We start from the raw sequence: 17,700 nt of genomic DNA on the forward strand, positions 1-17,700 counted from the left end.
CTGAGCCGAAGTCGGAAGCCCAACCGACCGAGCCACCCAGGTGCCCCATATAACACTGAATCTTTATCATGTTCTGTATTACACACACAATGCCCACCTTACTGTAGACTCTTAAACCTCACCTGCATGTATACAAAATCTCACCATTACAAAACTTCCCCGCTGACTTCTAGGCATCCCGAGAGATCCTCTTACATGCAATGAGGACCATCTGGATTTATATTTTATTTGTTTTTTCTACAGTCTCCTCCTCAAGAAGCCTGGCAGCCGTCCTGCTACAGGTTCTTTTTCTACAAGTGCTCATTCACTCCTGGGCATATGGCATTTTCACAGGACATGGTACCCTCAGCTTCTTCCCTTCATGCATCAGGTTTATAACCAGTGCTGAGGGTTGGGCAGCAGTAGGGTAGCACAGTGGGGGCCACCTTTTCCCTCCAACTGTCCTCATGTTCTATGTTCTCCTTCCTGGTGGCAGCACAAAATCTCCGTTCTTTTATTTCAGCCACAAAACAAAACAAAACAGAAGGAAACAAAAACCAAAGCCACCCCCAAAACAACCCCCTTAGCCTATCAGCTTACATAACGGTGTCCTAACTTGATTATCAGGTCAACAGCTCTCCAAGTAGTGCAAACCAGGCAGAAGACTATTGCAATTAAAAGTCTCACTATGGGGCGCCTGGGTGGCTCCATCGGTTAAGTGTCTGAGACTTCAGCTCAGGTCATGATCTCGAGGTTCTTGAGTTCGAGCCCCGCATCGGGCTCTGTGCTGACAGCTCAGAGCCTGGAGCCTGCTTCAGATTCTGTGTCTCCCTCTCTCTCTGCCCCTCCCTCACTCGCACTCTGTCTCTCTCAAAAATCAATAAACGTTAAATTAAAAAAAATCTCACTATACACTTATAGATAAATACAATTTTCCAAAATTAAGTGGAAAATGTGTTTCAAACACTATTTTTTTTTTAAATTTTTTTTAACGTTTATTTATTTTTGAGACAGAGAGAGACAGAGCATGAATGGGGAGGGGCAGAGAGAGAGGGAGACACAGAACCGGAAGCAGGCTCCAGGCTCTGAGCCATCAGCCCAGAGCCCGATGCGGGGCTCGAACTCACAGACCGCAAGATCGTGACCTGAGCTGAAGTCGGCGCTTAACCGACTGAGCCACCCAGGCGCCCCTCAAACACTATTAATGTAAACTATTTTAAAATGAGTATGTAAGTACACCAACCTAAAAAGTTACTGGAGGCAGAATTCTGAAGTCTTTTATTTAAATACGGAAAGAATTTATCTCTGATAGTTAGTGAGGGCATGGAGATTAAGTAGCACCCCAAGGTCAGTGCACAGCTTATCAGCTGAGGATAAGAAGAGGTGCAGTTTTGCTGACTCCATCGCAAAGGTGGATTCTCCAGCTCTGGGAGCACATGCCTGCCACATCCTTCATTGTCTTAAGTACTATAATTATTGTAAACTGCTTAGGGAGGGAGTAGGGGGCACATATGTAACTTCCAGGCTGATCTCGGAGTTTATTTTCCTAAATAACACATCAATAAAATTTGTAAGTCGTCCTGGGGATATGTGAAGAATCAGACAACAGTTTGCAAACATTTAAGTAGGTGATTTGGGTCAAATTTATAGCTGATTTATAATGACAAACATGCCTTTTTCATCTCTGTAATACTGACCACTTATATTTAGTTTGTTCAATTTGTCTTTACGGCTGCAGGCCTGTCAAAAGATACTAATAATTACATTGATTTAAAACAACAGAAAAGAGGGGCGCCTGGGTGGCTCAGTCGGTTAAGCGTCCGACTTCGGCTCAGGTCATGATCTCACAGTTCGTGAGTTCGAGCCCCGCGTCGGGCATCTGTGCTGACAGCTCAGAGCCTGGAGCCTGCCTCAGATTCTGTGTCTCCCCTTCTCCCTGCCCCTACCCCAACTCATGCTCTGTCTCTCTCTGTCTCAGAAATAAATAAACACTAAAACAACAGAAAACAGTCACACAAACAGTGTGACAAATGAGAAATGAACCCAGAAACAGATACACCCTTCCCTGAGCTGCTCAACTGTCAGTCAGACTCTGGCTTCACTTGGAAAGTAGAGACAAAAACCTCAGTGACTGGCTGAAAAGGGCTTTTAAATTCCCTCCTAAAGTTTTAATTTTAGAACCACCGATGGGAGCAGTCCCTAGATTGCATCATTTTTAGCAACTCATAGCAAAGCTGCCCTGTAGTAAGAAATATTTGTTTAGTGCAGAGTTTCCAAAAGTAGATTAATGGTGTGTTACATATTTTCCCTGCATTTTTTATATCTGTAATGGAAACATTTTACATTATCTTAAAATGGCCCCCATTTAAGGATTCACATGATTAATTTCTTCTAGAATTTAATGTCAAGAAACATTTTCCTCTAGGTGAACTCATCTGGTTGTATGCAATAATTTGAGCTTGATAAACTTTTCCTGTCTCCCCCTTTTTCCTGGCAGTCAAGGAAAAAAACCCCCAAATACATCTATCTATCGTATAACAAATACATATGTGTGTATGTATGTATGTGTGTGTGTGTGTGTAGACACACACACACACACTGGAAATGGCATGGCATATATATTTTATAAACGGCTTCTTCACTTAGTAATAAATTATGATCATTTTTTATGCCAATAAACATAAAGTCATTTTTAATGGTTGTACAGCTGTCCATTGCATGGCTGTATATATAATTTATTTAACGACACCCCTATTGGTGTCTTTAGATTGTTTTCATCTTTAAATTACACATATCCTTATTTAAGTGTTTTACTTGTGTCTTTTTATTGTAAGCCCCTTACAAGTTATCATTCAAAATAGGCAGGAATAATGAATGAATACATGGATTCTTGAAATCCTAGGAACAGCCTAGATACCTACAACTATAATTAGATTACATTTGAATTATCATGTATTGTTTATGGTCTTGTCACTGTCGAGATGAATAATTTTTTCCCTTTCGAGGTCTCGGCCAAAATGAGCGAAACTTCGTCCACTAGTTTTTCCGTGATTCATCCAACCTCTTCTGAAGGTCAAGGTCCTTCTCCTCGCCATTTGAGCGTCATGCATCCTGTTGTGGCCAAAAAGATCAGCTTCTACAAAAGCGGAGACCCGCAATTCGGTGGGGTCAGGGTGGTGGTCAACCCTCGTTCCTTTAAGACATTTGATGCTTTGCTGGATAACCTGTCAAGGAAGGTGCCCTTACCTTTCGGGGTGAGGAACATCAGCACCCCTCGGGGAAGGCACAGCATCACACGCCTGGAGGAGCTGGAGGACGGCGAATCGTACCTGTGCTCCCACCGGAGGAAGGTGCAGCCGGTGGACCTCGACAAGGCCCGCCGGCGCCCGCGACCCTGGTACAGCAGCCGGGCCATCAGCACGCACGCGCACAGCTCCCCACCCACGGCGCCCGCCGCCGCCGCTCCCAGCATGCTACGCGCGCCGCGGAGGCTCGTGGTCTTTAAAAATGGCGACCCGAAGACGAGGCGCACGGTCGTTCTGAACCGAAGGGTTACCCAGAGCTTCCAGGCCTTCCTGCAGCACTTGATGGAGGTCATGCGGTTCCCGGTGACCAAGCTGTACGCCACGGACGGAAGGAAGGTGAGTGTTCAGGTGCTTCTCACGTCTGAGCTCCCGCCGTGTGGGACGTGAAAGGAGGCCCTGGAGAAGGAAGGCTTCTTGTGCCTGTGTGTGTATTCCCATCCTCGCGGGGTGGCGGGGGCTCACCTGGGTGGGTGGCCCCGTCGTTCTCTGGTCGGAAGCCGAATCACTGCATTTCAGATTGGAATCTGAAATCGCTGCATTTCACCTGCAGCTGACAGCATGTTCCCCAGGCCCTTTTCTCAGCTGGCTCAAGGAAGACCTTTGGCTACAGCTGGATATTTTGGTGGGGAATGCAGAGGCAGTACTGCATACCTTTGAAAGGTTTCTTTGGTGGGGCGCCTGGGTGGCTCAGTGGGTTAAGCTTCTGACTCTTGGTTTCAACTCAGGTCGCGATCTCACGGTTTTGTGAGTGAGCCCCACACCAGGCTGTGTACTGCAGGGTGGAGCCTGCTTGGGGTTCTCTTTCTCTCCTTACTTCTCTCAGCCCCTCCTCTGCTCTCTCTCTCAAGGTAAATAAATAAACTTAAAAAATAAAAAAAAATTAAAATAAATAAAGTCTTTAGTCATAGCAGAAGACCAGAAGACCGATATCTTCAGCTAGTATGCTGGCTCAATAGGATGTTGATTTAACCACCTTCACCTTGATACTTGGTAACTTTGTATACAGTATTGATGCCTAAGGAATGCTTGGTGATTATCTCTTTCAAGCCCTAAAGGCTGTTGAATTGATCCTTCTGCTAGAAAATGACCATATGAAAAGAACAGAATTTCATGTTGCTCATGTAAGGACCTTAACTCTTTGGTTTCTTCTAGGTTCCCAGTCTCCAGGCTGTGATCCTGAGCTCTGGAGCTGTGGTGGCAGCAGGAAGGGAGCCGTTTAAACCTGGAAATTATGACATCCAGAAGTATTTGCTTTCTTCAAGATTACCAGGGGCCTCTCATCATGTGTATACCAAGGGAACTGCTAGGTCAGAAAGAAGAAAGAGTAAGTCACTTAAATATGTAGCCCTTATTTTTAGCCCTGAAGTGTGTGTGTGTGTGTATGTGTGTGTGTGTGTGTGTGTGTGTGTGTGTGTGTGTGTGTTTTAGCCACAATATTAAAAAAAATCCATGCTTAAGTGACCAATTTCCTTCATCACATGAGAGAAAATGAGGGGCTCAAAAACATTCTAAACTGGAATTGGTCATATGAATAGTTGGAAAGAGTCATAGAGATTGTATGATTCTTTTTTAGATTTTCCCAAATCGATCAATGATATATTTATTTAAATTGATGAGGTATGCTTTATTTGGTGGGGGGGGGCATTTGATACCTAGATAAAGAATAAAAATGGCAGCCTTTCTTGATTTGGAGAGGAATTCTATGGAATTTGTAGAAGTGACATCTCTGGTTGTTGTAGAGATTTTTGCAAATAATACTATGTGGCATCATAGCTGAGCTCAGCAGGTTAGTTGAGTGTATTTTCAAAAGTCTCTAACTACATATGAAGTCTACTTTCTGAAGTTATTACAGTAAAAATTACAGGCCTCAGATCCATTTTTTATTTATTAAAAAAATTTCACATAGTCAATTCATGCTGGTTAATAATAATCCAGGTTGACAATTCCTTAGGAAATGCTACACAATATCGCATTATCCTTTTGGGTAGGGGAGAGGAGGGTTTATTGATACCCGAGTGTGGGATGGGCTATAAATTCTCTATGAAGGTGTGGCTAATTGTATTATTCATTGTGCTCAATATTTTAATCTCATTATTCATTGTGCACAGTTTTTTTTTAGCTCTTTTGCTAAGGAACTGAGTGCCATTTATACTTAAATTTTGGGTTTTATGTAGGCACTGAATAATACACTCTTTAAGTAGTATTAATCCCTCTACTTATTGCTAACATGGGTGAAACTCATCTATTAGGGATAAACTCAATAGATATCTATTAATGTTTCTATTTTGTAGGCATTAGCTGCCAGTTGTCTGTTAAGCATATGGTAGTACTATTTCACTGTGCTCATTTTACTAAAATGATTTTATTATTTTGTGTTTGATATGGGTTGCTGAATATGATTTTTGATGGTGTTAGGGAATCTAAGGGTTTTGTTAAATTTTATTTTAAAAAGTTGTAAGTGAAACATTTTTATTTGCAATTTTGGTAAATGTATACCAAAAATAGGAGAACATATTTTAGGTTTATACTCTGAAATGTTAAAGATATTTAATTGATGCCAAGAATATGCAAATGTATGCAACCTGCTTATAAGAATTTGATTGAGTTTAAGAAGCATGAGTACCAAAGTTGTCTTTGGGATGCACATTAAAAATATAACCAGATATCTGGATCTTTGTCTATCTCTATTCTCTTTTGTGCCCTATATCAAATCAATGCACTAGTTATACAAAGGGAATGCTAAATTAATAATTATTACTTGATTAGTCTTGACATTTATTTATTTGTTTATTTTTGAGAGACAGAGAGAGAGAGTCTGTATGTAAATGGGGAGGGGCAGAGAGAGAGGAGACAGAGAACTGTCAGCATAGAGCCCAAATGCAGGGCTCGAACTCATGAACTGTGAGAACCAAAAGTCAGGTGCCAAAGTCAGATGCTTGACTGACTGAACCACCTAGGTGCCCTGATTAATCCTGACTTTTAAATAAAGTCTAAAAATGTTTTAGCTTTCATAATGCTATAGTGCCTCTCTTGGAAATACAAAGACAGGAAAATAAATATTACTGTAACTTTTTACTTGCTTTGTTTGCATTGGTAAGCAGCACTTCGTTAGACTCCAATTTTAGTACTGGTAAACAAAACAGCAAAACAGAGTCCCACAAAAATCTTTTTTTTTTTTGTTAGAATATTTAGCAATTTCTACTTTCTACTTATTAAAATTGCCTAATTAAACTAATTAAAATTAAAATTCTGTGAATCTTGTTATTTTAGTAGGATTATAGATTCTCTTTTTAAAAATTTTTATTTAAAGTTGATTCATTTATTTTTGAGAGAGAGAAAGAGAGAGAGAGAGAGAGAAAGAAAGCATACAAGTGGAGGATGGGCAGAGAGAGAGGAGAGAGAGAATCCCAAAAAGTCTCCACACTGCCAGCATGGAGCCCGATAGGGGGCTCGAACTCACAAACCATGAGACCATGACCTGAGCTGAACCAAGAGTTGGATGCCTAACTGACTGAGCCACCCAGACACCCCTAAAGGTTCTCGTTTTAAAAGTAGCTTCTAGAGATGCACCAGATATTACAGTGACTTCGAATTCAAATAACAAATGAATACATAGAAGTGAGAAATCTGCTAATAATATCTTACTATAAAATTTAGAAAATGTGGTATTTTTTATACTAATTATTTTTTTCTTTTCTTTCTTTGCTGCCTCTTCTATTGGATATTTATAACTTCTCTATCTTCTACACTTTGATGTGGGGCATTTTTTACTCTCAAAATCTTGAAAGTGAGCACACATGTGCCTTCAAGCCCAAAGTCCCAGATTTATTCTGTTTCTTCCAACAAAATGCATAATAGTGATTGCTACTCAGACCATTCTTTTGCTTCTGAAAATTACTTGGCCTTAGAAAAAAAAGATTCTCAGAATTTATTGATATATCCTTCTGAAGATGATATTGAGAAATCAATTGTTTTTAATCAAGATGGCACCATGATAGTTGAGATGAAAGTTCGATTTAAGATAAAAGAGGAGGAAACCATAAAATGGACCACTGTCAGTAGAGCTGGTCTTTCTAATAATGATGAAAAGAGTGAAGTAGGCAGTTTTCCAGGAAGAACAGATGATTGTTCCTCTGGTTTAAAGATTGCAGCATGCTCATTGTCTGCAGATGTCTCATCTCTGAGGAAAGGCCATGATCAAGAGGGCAGTTTGGCTGGGGAGATAAACACTCAAACGACAGCTCGAGAGGCTGAAACTTGCACATCTGCTAGTTGGGAGAATGCTGCTGTGGACACAGACACCATCCACGAAACTCAGGATCAAGCGAAGCGTCATTTTTATCGGCCACCTACACCTGGGCCAAGGAGGGTGAGACAAAAGAAATCTGTGAAGGGGCGTGTGACCTTGGTATCTGAAACTGAAGTTCAAGAGGAAATGATTGGACAGTTTTCCTATAGTGAAGAAAGGGAAGACGGGGAAAACAAATCTGAATATCACATGTTTACACATTCCTGCAGTAAAATGTCATCAGTATCTAACAAACCAGTGGTTGTTCATATAGATAACAATGAGAAGATAGAGGCATCTTTAGAAAGGAAAAAGGAAAGCAGACTGCTCAAGTCAGGTGCAGTACATGCCGATGTTGTAGAAATTACAAGTGAAAAGGTGTTAGAGGTGTGTCATGGTAATGGCTTGCCACAGGCTGCATCGGAACATTCAGTTGTGGAGGAAGGTATAGTTAATAGTGTAACATCAGACAACAAAACTAGTATCAAAAACTTAAGACCTTATGGTAACACCAGTGATAGATTCAGTCCTGTTTTAGCAGATACAACTCATTCTTTAAGTAATGACTCTGGAACTGACATAACTATTTTTGAGACCCCAGCTTCAGTAGGGTCCTCCACTGTCACCACAAGAATTGACAGACTGATTAATGAATGTGCTCAGCGTGATTTAACAAAATTTCCAGCAAATGAAAAGCAGATTTCATCATCTGCCAGCAAAAAGAAGATGAAATGTCAGCAACAAGTGATAAACTCCAGGCATCAGGATGGGAAGGTTGCAACCAAAGCAATTCTTAGTAAGAGTAAGAGAATAAACAAAGGAGGTAGAATTGCACAGGAAATCAGATTAAAGGATTCACACAGTCCCCTTAAAAGAGGAATACTTTGTGAGGAAGATCTCCATGCAAGTGATATGGTAATAGAATCAAATTATTCTTGTTCCAAAAGTGATCTCAGTCCTGTGAATCCCAAGAATATCCACATACAGAATCCTACGAAAGTTCAAGGACTTTTAGCCAAAAGAAAATCCAGACCACTAAATAAAGTAAGTTTAGGAAGACCTGCAAAAAATGAAATTGGTCAAGGAGATAAAGTATTTCCCTATAATGACTTCAGGTGTTGCAAAAATAGTTTTGGAGATCAAAATTTATTTCGTGTGTTTAACTTCCTTGAGCAAAACCCCAATGCTTTTTGTGGACCACAGGCTCAAGCAGAAGTAGCATCTTGGTATTTGAGAGGAATGACAAAGAGAAGTATAGTTTCAAAAGTTAATAATTCACACATAACTTTGAAAACACAGAAAAAACAAAAAGGAGATAAGTTGAAATTAAGTACTACTATAAGTAAACAACATGTTACAACCAGGGCAAATTCCTTAGCTTCTTTGAAAAAAGCTGTTTCTCCTGAGGATATTAGCCATCATTCAGTTCAAAATTATATACAGAGATGGTTGCAGAACATAAATCCACATCCAACCTCGCAACCTAGAAAATTAACTCCAGTGTGCAAAAAGGAAAGGAGTGTGGTAAGTTGTAACAACAGTAGTTTTGCAGAAACGAATTCCCACTCAAGTTCTGGAAAAGGAAATAATTCTGTTAGGGAAAGTAATAAACACGTAAGTAAAAATGCTGGTTTGGCAGGAAATAATCTAGGTAAAAAAATAGGTAAATCTTTTGACAAAGATACCAGTGAAGAACTTACTGAAGATCTCTGTGACAGCCAGGTTGAATCTCTGAATGATGCTTACTTACTTTCCTTGAATGAAAATTGTGCTATGTCACAGGCAGCTATTGATGATCATAATACTAAAATCCAGGTATGTGCTAAAAACTTAGGACCAGAGGTAAGCCTTGTTTACCAAGAAATAAACCTAGCTACAAAAAGACACAGTGTGGAGGCTGCTATTCAAGTAGATCTTGTAGAAGACACTTCCAAAGACCTCTTACCAGTCCTGTTCCTTCGCCAACTGCAAGCTTTACTTCCTAAGACTCAGAATGGAGTTATTCAAATGCCAGGTTCACTTACAGATACTCCCTCTCCTTCCCCAATATCTAAGTCATATACCAATGTCCTTCTAGCTTGGCTTCTGGTGCTAACCTTAAAGGGAAGTATAAATAGCTTCTGCCAAAGTGATGCTCACAAGACTACCACCAGAACTTCAGAAATACTTGCATTATTAGAAGTCCTAAAGCATACTGCCATCACAGAGGAAGCTGATGACTTGGAGGCTGCTGTTGCCAGTTTAGCGGAGGCCACCACAAATCACCTTGGACTTGCTGAGAAAGAACAAGATACGGTTCCAACAGGACTTCCTGCAAATTGTTCCACACCCAACATTCAGAGAGTTCCCGAGTGCACTGAGAATGAAAAAACACAGAAACTCTCCTCTATAGATGGAGGCTACTCTGCCAGTGAGGACCATGCCTCTGAAGTCTGTGTTTCAGAGGTGACTTACTCTACATGTGAGATGTGCACTGGGAATAAGTCTTATCCTCCAAAAGAGGCTTGTAACCTCAGTGACGTTTTTTCACCTATTGATGGCCATACTGTAGATCAGACCTCCGTGAATAAGGCTTGTCTCCTAGGAAAGGTCTGTTCACTTACTCATGCTCTGTCTTCTGATAAGGCTTGTGCTTGTGAGGAAAACTGTGTTTATGAATCAGCTTGCCCAGTTGATGAGGCCTACATTCCCAAAAAAGACAACAATACCAATGACTTTTTAAATTCCAAAGAAAACACATGTACTGATAATTTGGAATTGACTGAAGAATTAGAAAGAGTCGATGAAGTTCAGAAAGACCTAACTATTTTGGCAGACCCTGGGGGTAAACATGGCTTTAATACATTGGTGTCACACCAAAATATCAGCAATTTAAGCCACTGTGGCTTTCCCCTAAATGAAACCGAACCAGAATTTGATGAGGAACATAGCTCTCTGGCTGAATTTAAAAATTATTCATTGAAGAAATTTCAGGGTCGAAATGCATATGCATCCTCTGATAAGGAAGACTCAAAGACGTCTGAAGAACCAGGCTCAATAACCAATAGCTTGGCATCCAGCGAAAGAAGCATTTCAGAATTGGAATCTTTTGAAGAATTAGAAAACCAAGACACTGATATCTTTAACACAAAGATACATGCAGAAGAACAGGCCACTGAAGAATTGATCCAAAAAGAATTCGAGGCTAGTAAAAATTTGGAATTGGTGGAAGTCTCTAGCAGGAACATTACAGAGGAAGAAAAAAGAAGTGGTGTAATTGGTGAGACAGTCAGTAGGAGGCTGGAAACACCACCATCTTTAGTTTTTTGCTATGATTCTAAGCAAAATAGTGAAAAGGAACTCAATGAAGGGGAAACGAAAATGAGAGTAAAAATGATGGTGAGAAGCATGGAAATTGGAAGTTATTCAGAGTCCTCTCTTGATTTTAAAAATTGCTTCACAAGACCAGTGACTTCTGATTGGTCAGACTTTAGACAGGACAGTGAGAATGAGCAGCCATCCAGTCATGGCCCCAATGGCAGTTGTGAGGAGATTGCCCAAGAGAAAGAATATAATAAAGGGTTTGTTAAAAGAACGATTGAAAAACTTTATGCTAAAGGGGAGGTTATTAAACCATCTTTTTTTCCTGGGTCTACACACAGATCTCAGGTTTGTCCTTATAATTCTATGGAATTTCAGTGTGCTAGGAAAGTAGGTCTTTATGATTCTGAAGGTCAGTCATTTGGCTCTTCTGAACAGGTATCTAGCATTTCATCTGTGTTGCAGAAATTTCCAGAAGAAGGCCAACATAAATGTGACTTTAATGGTGTGAGGGCCAATTATCATGGGGGAGGCATTGTAGGACGTGGTACAAAACAAAATGATCATCACAAACTTGTCAGAGATCTGGAGGAAGGAGTACTGATTGATAAAGGCAAGTGGCTTCTGAAAGAAAATCATTTGTTGAGAGTATCATCTCCTGAAAATTCTGGCTTATGTGGCAATGGAGACACCACATCAGTGGATACTCTACTTAATAACAGCACTGATGTACCATATTCACATTTTGGAAATTTGGCCCCAGGACCAAACATGGCTGAGCTATCCTCTTCAGAATTGGAGGAACTGACTCAACCCCTTGAACTGAAATGCAGTTATTTTAACATGCCTCATTGTAGTGACTCTGAGCCTTTTTGTGAGGATTTGCTAGATGTTCAAAATAGAACTTGTGCCAAGGAGAGAAAGCCCAATGATCATGCAGAGGAGAAAGCTAGTCATAAGTCAGAAAGAGTATGTACATCAGTCACTCAGGTCTTCACGTCAGCTGGTAGCAAAGTCCATCCTGTCTCTGATGATACTATTAAAAACCAACCATTGCCTGGTAATAATGTAATTCATGGTGCACTTCAGGAAGGGGACTCTCTGGATAAACTCTATGCTCTTTGTGGTCAGCATTGCCCAATACTAACTGTTACCATACAACCTATAAATGAAGAAGACCGAGGATTTGCATATTGCAAAGATTCTGATATTGAAAATTTCCTGGGTCTCCATTTGTGGATGAAAATACACCCATATTTGCTACAGTCGAACAAAACCGTGTTTAGAGATAAGAACGATAAAGCAAGTGGTAGAAAAGCGTTTATTGATAATGCCATTGATGATACCTTTAATCGGTTTTATTTTAATAATACATTTGACTTGATGGATAAAAGGAAATTAAGAAAATTAAAAAGAATTAGCTCCTTGGACTTAGAGGAAGAAAATAATTTAAAGAAATTTCAATTATATTTAAAGAAAACGTTTTGTGTGAACTTCTTGCACCCATCATTGTTGGTTGTAGATATTGTGAATTCAAATACACAGGACCCCAGCAGTCAGACGAATGAGATCTTTCAAGTAGTTGATGAGAATAACAACTTATTAAATAACAGATTCCAGAACTCAAGAACAAATCTCAACCAAGTAGTAAGAGAAAATATCAACTATCATTTCTTTGAAATGCGTGGTCAAGCCTGCCTATTTTACAAAGTTGAGACACCTTTAAGTATTAGCAACAGGAATATATTAGAAATATTTTATGTATTTGAGGATGAACACCTTTTCATTTGGGAAGAGGAAAACCAATTTGACTGATCTTGAAAGCACTGATGAACAAGAAGATTTATAATTTTAATATCAGCGCCGCCTTTTTAAATCAGTGCATTTTCCCCCTCATAATATGATGAAACACAAGGGATGGATATAGGCTAGATAACCTCTAAAAATTTCCCCCTTCTTTAAAATGAGCTTGCTCTAGAAAGCTTGCACTTGCATAATCTTGTTTGACTTTAAGTATTCCACTGTTCTTTATTTTTCCAAAAATAACAGACTCAGTTTTTATTGTTATTTTTGAATTTTCTGTGTCTGTTTTCCCTGAGTGTACATAATTTCCTATAACTGTGGGTTTTCTTCTAGGACATCACAAATGTCCTAAGGACAGGAATTATATCTTTTTTCTCTGTTTATATTGTCTGGTTTTTTTTTTTTGTAAAATGTATATTGGTGAATAAAATATATTGGTGAATAAATGGAATAGACTTAGCCTCAAATGTACTTCCTTTATTAATTTTAACTACTGATTTAATAAAGGTATGATTGTAAGGTTTATACAACATTCTTGTAAGTTTCTTGTGCCAATGTCTTGAATCTAATTTCCTGGGAACATCTACCTAATGAACTTGTGAGCATTTCACTGGGACAGAATTAATCGCTTGTTCTCATGATGAGAAAAAGATTCTTTACTACTATGCTTCTCTATTACTTTGCCTAGAAATTATAATATATATATATATATATTTTTTTTTTTAATGTTTTTATTTATTTTTGAGGCAGAGAGAGGCAGAGCATGAGCAGGGGAGGGGCAGAGAGAGAGGGAGACACAGAATCGGAAGCAGGCTCCAGGCTCTGAGCTGTCAGCACAGAGCCCGACATGGGGCTCGAACCCATGGACCGTGAGATCATGACCTGAGCCGAAGTCAGATGCTCAACCAACTGAGCCACCCAGGCGCCCTGAAATTATAATCTTTTATACATTAGTAAAATGTCAAGAAATCCAAGTAAATCAGAAAAAAAAAAACAAGGAAAAACTTAAAGTATGCTCTGTGAAGAAAAATTAAAGGAGCTGGAATGATTTTAACTTGGAAAAGAAAAGAAAAAGGTGACTTTAAAATTCTCAGCATTGAAGAACTGCTGTGAAGAATTTGACATGTTTTTTTTTTTATGTTGAGCTGCATAAATAAGAAATTTAATTAGGATATGAATAAAAACATGTCTAGAAGGATAAATAAATTTGATTAGACTATAAATTGCTTGTTTTGAATACATGGGGTATTTTGCCTGGGATTTATCCAGGGAACCTTTTAAGTAAAATTCCTTACACCTAATGATTATATGATGGTATAGAAACAAGTCTTATAAATCATTGGAGTCTGTGTTTCTTGTCTGAAACTGACTCAGAGTAGAACAATTAATGTTTTTTGGAGCCACATATGGAGGTGCTAAAATAAATTTGGCATTGAGTAATTAAAGGTAACTAATTACATAAAAAAATATCAGTTCAGCGTGAGTCATAAATCCATAAAAAATATGAGTTGCTATTTATTTCACCAGATAAAGACTGCCTCTACATAGAGTATGCTTTTTTTACATTAAGTGATAATGCTTTTCCCACTGAAAAGTGGAAGCTGTGGTGTTACGTTAGCTTCTGTAATGACCAATGAGAATTTTGTTGACATAAAAGGGCTGAAATTGTGGAGAAATAATAGGGGAGAAGAATTCATTTTGTGCGTACTTTATAGTAGTGTCTGAGGTAGTCTTACAGATGTATTAAATGTGATCCTTCCTCATAAAGACTGTGAGTTTGGCTTTGCTATTCCCTTTTTATAGGTGAGAGAATCTAGAGCAGGCAGGTAAAGTATTTTCATCCGTGGTGCACAGTGTCATGCCAGAATTTGAACCCAGACCTTTGTGCTTGAAAATCTGCTACTTTTACTACACCTTTGTTCTTTTTATATGAGGAAAGAGTGGTAAAATGTTTAAAAAATTATTTACTGCTCTCCCCAAAGAAGAGAGAGAAGGAAATTATTTTTCTTTTTAATTCGGAAAGAGAATGATATTTAGATGTATCAAGGAAATTGGGGAAATCGCAATAGCTGGGAACTTTTGGGAAAATACGGCATGTAGCATATGATTTTTAGCGGTTTTACTACATACGTTACGTTACTATAATGACACTACCGGCTGGGCCCAGATGATATTGGGAAAAAGAAGTTGAGAGTGACACACATGAATTGGTAATGCACGACTGGGTAATGTTCTTATTTAAGATAAATTGGTTGGTATGCATTGATTCTGAGATTTGGAATCGCATCTTATATCATGTTTCTCTCCCAGTTCTAGCCTGTTGCGTGGAACGTGGTAAGCACCTAGTAAATGTGTGTTGGATGGTTACAAATGCTTTTTCTTTACCCCTTATCTTCAGATCCACACATGTAGGGAGATATGCAAAGAGGCTGAGGGATAGAACTGAGTTGCTTGTGTTTTATGAAGCAATATTAAGTCATTCAAAAGGTCCGTGAAAGTGATTTTTTTCTTTTAACATTCAAATGATTAAACTTTTTTTTCACGAGACTTGCATTGAGAGGTAGAAGACTGAATGAAGCTTCGGAAGAAATTTCAGAATGTTACGCCGTCTTGGCTTTGGTTTAAAAATGAAGTGCTAGCCTATTGTGTTTTGGAGAATACAGCCGAGTTCAGTCTTGGAATCCAGGTGGAACGGTGTAGTTACTGTTTATGCCCACAAGATGTCAGCTGTGCTATGCTTTGCCAGCAGCTCCGTTGCAGCGCTCAGAAGGAGGCTTGCAAGGCCAAAGGGAGTGCATCCAAGACTGGGCCACTCTCTGGGCAGTTTGCTTCTGCTTCAAAGGAAACTGAGGATCCATTTGTACAACTCCCCTCCCACACAAGTCTTAAACCCAGAGGGCATATCAAGAATCGGAATTAGAGGAAACGTTCTGTTAGTAGCAAGGAGCTGAAGTTCAAAAGTAGAGGCGATATTAAAAATGCAAGCTGTCCAAGAATCCTCAGAGTTGATCCCAAGGAAAGGTGAATTTTGAGAGAGTGGGGACAGCCCCAAATCCGAACTCAAGTTGAAACTAAGTTAATGAGTCATTGGTTCAGTGATTTCTACGTGAAGTTTTCAGATATCTTAATCTTTCAGTGACATAAAGCACATGTCCCGTTTTCAGGGTTTATATTGAGGTTTCAAAGCCATGTTTCATGTTTGTGACACTCATTTTGTTAGTTTTCTCATCTGTAAAATGGGACCACCACTTTAAAGGTTTTATGACGTAGCTACCTTACAAGATTGTTGTGAGAGGATCACTTCAGGGGATGCTTGTAAAAACGTTACAATGTGCTCAATACATTTTAGCTGGTCTGTTTTTTATTTACAACTTAAATTTTGTTACCCTTTTAAAAAATTGAGGTATAGCTAACACACAATGTTATATGAGTTTCAGGCACACAACGTAGTGACTTGACAACTCTATATGCTGTGCTCTCTAGAAGTTGTAGCTACCATCTGTCACCATATAACACTATTACAATACCACCAACTGTATTCCCTGTGCTGTACCTTTTATCCCTGTGACTTACTCATTCCAGAACTGGAAGCCTGGACCTACCGCTCCCATCCCGTTTTGCCCCTCCCCCTCCCCCCTGCCCTCTGGCAACCACCAGTTTTTTTGTGTGTTTATGGGTCTGTTTCTGCTGTTTTGGCTTGTTTTGTTTTTTAGATTCTACGTATAAATGAAACCAAACGGTATTTGTTTTTCCCTAACTAACTTATTTCACTCAGTGTAGCGCCTCCCAGGTACATCCACGTTGTTGCACATGGCAATGTCTCGTTCTTTTTTATGGCTGAATAATATTCTGTGCATGTGTATACCACTCCTTTATCCATTCATCTGTTGTTGGACACTTGGATTATTTCCGTATCTTGAGTATTGTAAATAATGCTGCAATAGACATAGGGGTGCATATATCTTTTTGAATTACTGTTTTTGTTTCCTTTGGTGGCATTACTGGGTCATATGGTATTTCTATTTTTAATTTTTTTGAGAACCTCTGTAATGTTTTCCACAGCAGCTGCACCAACTGACATCTCCACCAGTAGATGGGGGTTCCCTTTTCGCCACGTTCCCTTCGCCACTCGAAGGTTCCCTTTTCGCCACGTCCTTGCTAAAACTTACTTCTTATTTTCTTAATACTAGCCATTCTGACAGGCACGAGGTGATGTTTCATTGTGGTTTTAATTTGCATTTCTGTGATGATTAGTGATGTTGAATATCTTTCAGGTGTCTGTTGGTCATCTTTGGAAAAATAACTATTAAGGTTCTCTGCCCATTTTTAATCAGATTATTTATTTTTTTGGTGTTGAGTTGTAAGTTCTTTATATGTTTTGGATATTAACCCCTCATTAGATATATCATTTGCAAGTATCTCCTTCAATTCACTGCATTGCCTTTTTTTGTTGTGTTGATGGTTTCCTTTGCTGTGCAAAACCTTTTTATTTTGGTATGGTCCCAATAGTTTTTGCTGCTGTTTCCTTTGCCTGAGAAGACATAGCTAGAAAAATGTTGGTAACAGCGATGTCCAAGAGATGAATGCCTTTTTTTGGTTGTTGTTTTGTTTTAAAGGAATTTTATGGTTGCAGGTCTCACGTTTAGGTCTTTAATACATTTTTAGTTTATTGCTATGTATTGTGTAAGAAAGTGGTTTAGTTCCATCCCTTTGTATGTAGCTCTCCAATTTTCTAACACCATTTATTTAAGACTGTCTTTTCCCGATGGTATATTATTGCCTCCTTTGTTGTAGATTAATTGATCATATAGATGTGGGTTTATTTCTGCCCTCTCTATTCTGTTGTACTGATCTATGTGTCTGTTTTTGTGTCAGTACCATACTGTTCTGATTACTGTAGCTTGTAGTATATCTTGAAATCTGGAATTGAGATACTTCCAACGTTGTTCTTCTTTCTCAAGATTGCTTTGGTTATTTGAGGTCTTTTGTAGTTCCATACAAATTTTAGTCTTGTTCTCGTTCTGT

General features: G+C 39.1%; 1 protein-coding gene and 1 non-coding gene across 4 annotated transcripts in view; one reads left to right on the forward strand and one right to left on the reverse strand.

The window, feature by feature from the left end:
* The window catches only part of LOC109258440 (RP1 axonemal microtubule associated), a 51,942-nt gene extending 38,737 nt beyond the window's left edge, over positions 1-13,205 (forward strand). For 2 of the 3 annotated variants that reach the window (XM_019435252.2, XM_019435251.2), the window contains exons 2-4: positions 2,985-3,620; positions 4,437-4,608; positions 7,073-13,205. In XM_019435252.2, coding sequence (XP_019290797.2) covers positions 2,997-3,620; positions 4,437-4,608; positions 7,073-12,687 — 6,411 coding nt within the window. In that variant the 5' untranslated portion in view covers positions 2,985-2,996 and the 3' untranslated portion in view covers positions 12,688-13,205. Of the gene's footprint in view, positions 1-319; positions 340-2,984; positions 3,621-4,436; positions 4,609-7,072 lie in introns of those variants that run through there. The other variant, XM_019435250.2, reaches the window with a different exon arrangement.
* A 309-nt stretch (positions 13,206-13,514) lies between these two features.
* Positions 13,515-13,599, reverse strand: TRNAR-UCG (transfer RNA arginine (anticodon UCG)). The gene has a single exon. It is a non-coding gene; the product is annotated as a tRNA-Arg (tRNA).
* Between the last annotated feature and the right edge of the window lie 4,101 nt (positions 13,600-17,700).

The sequence above is a fragment of the Panthera pardus genome, unplaced genomic scaffold (genome assembly GCF_024362965.1).
Source record: "Panthera pardus isolate Hobbes unplaced genomic scaffold, ASM2436296v1 HiC_scaffold_7, whole genome shotgun sequence".
In the NCBI taxonomy this organism is placed as follows: Eukaryota; Metazoa; Chordata; class Mammalia; order Carnivora; family Felidae; genus Panthera; species Panthera pardus.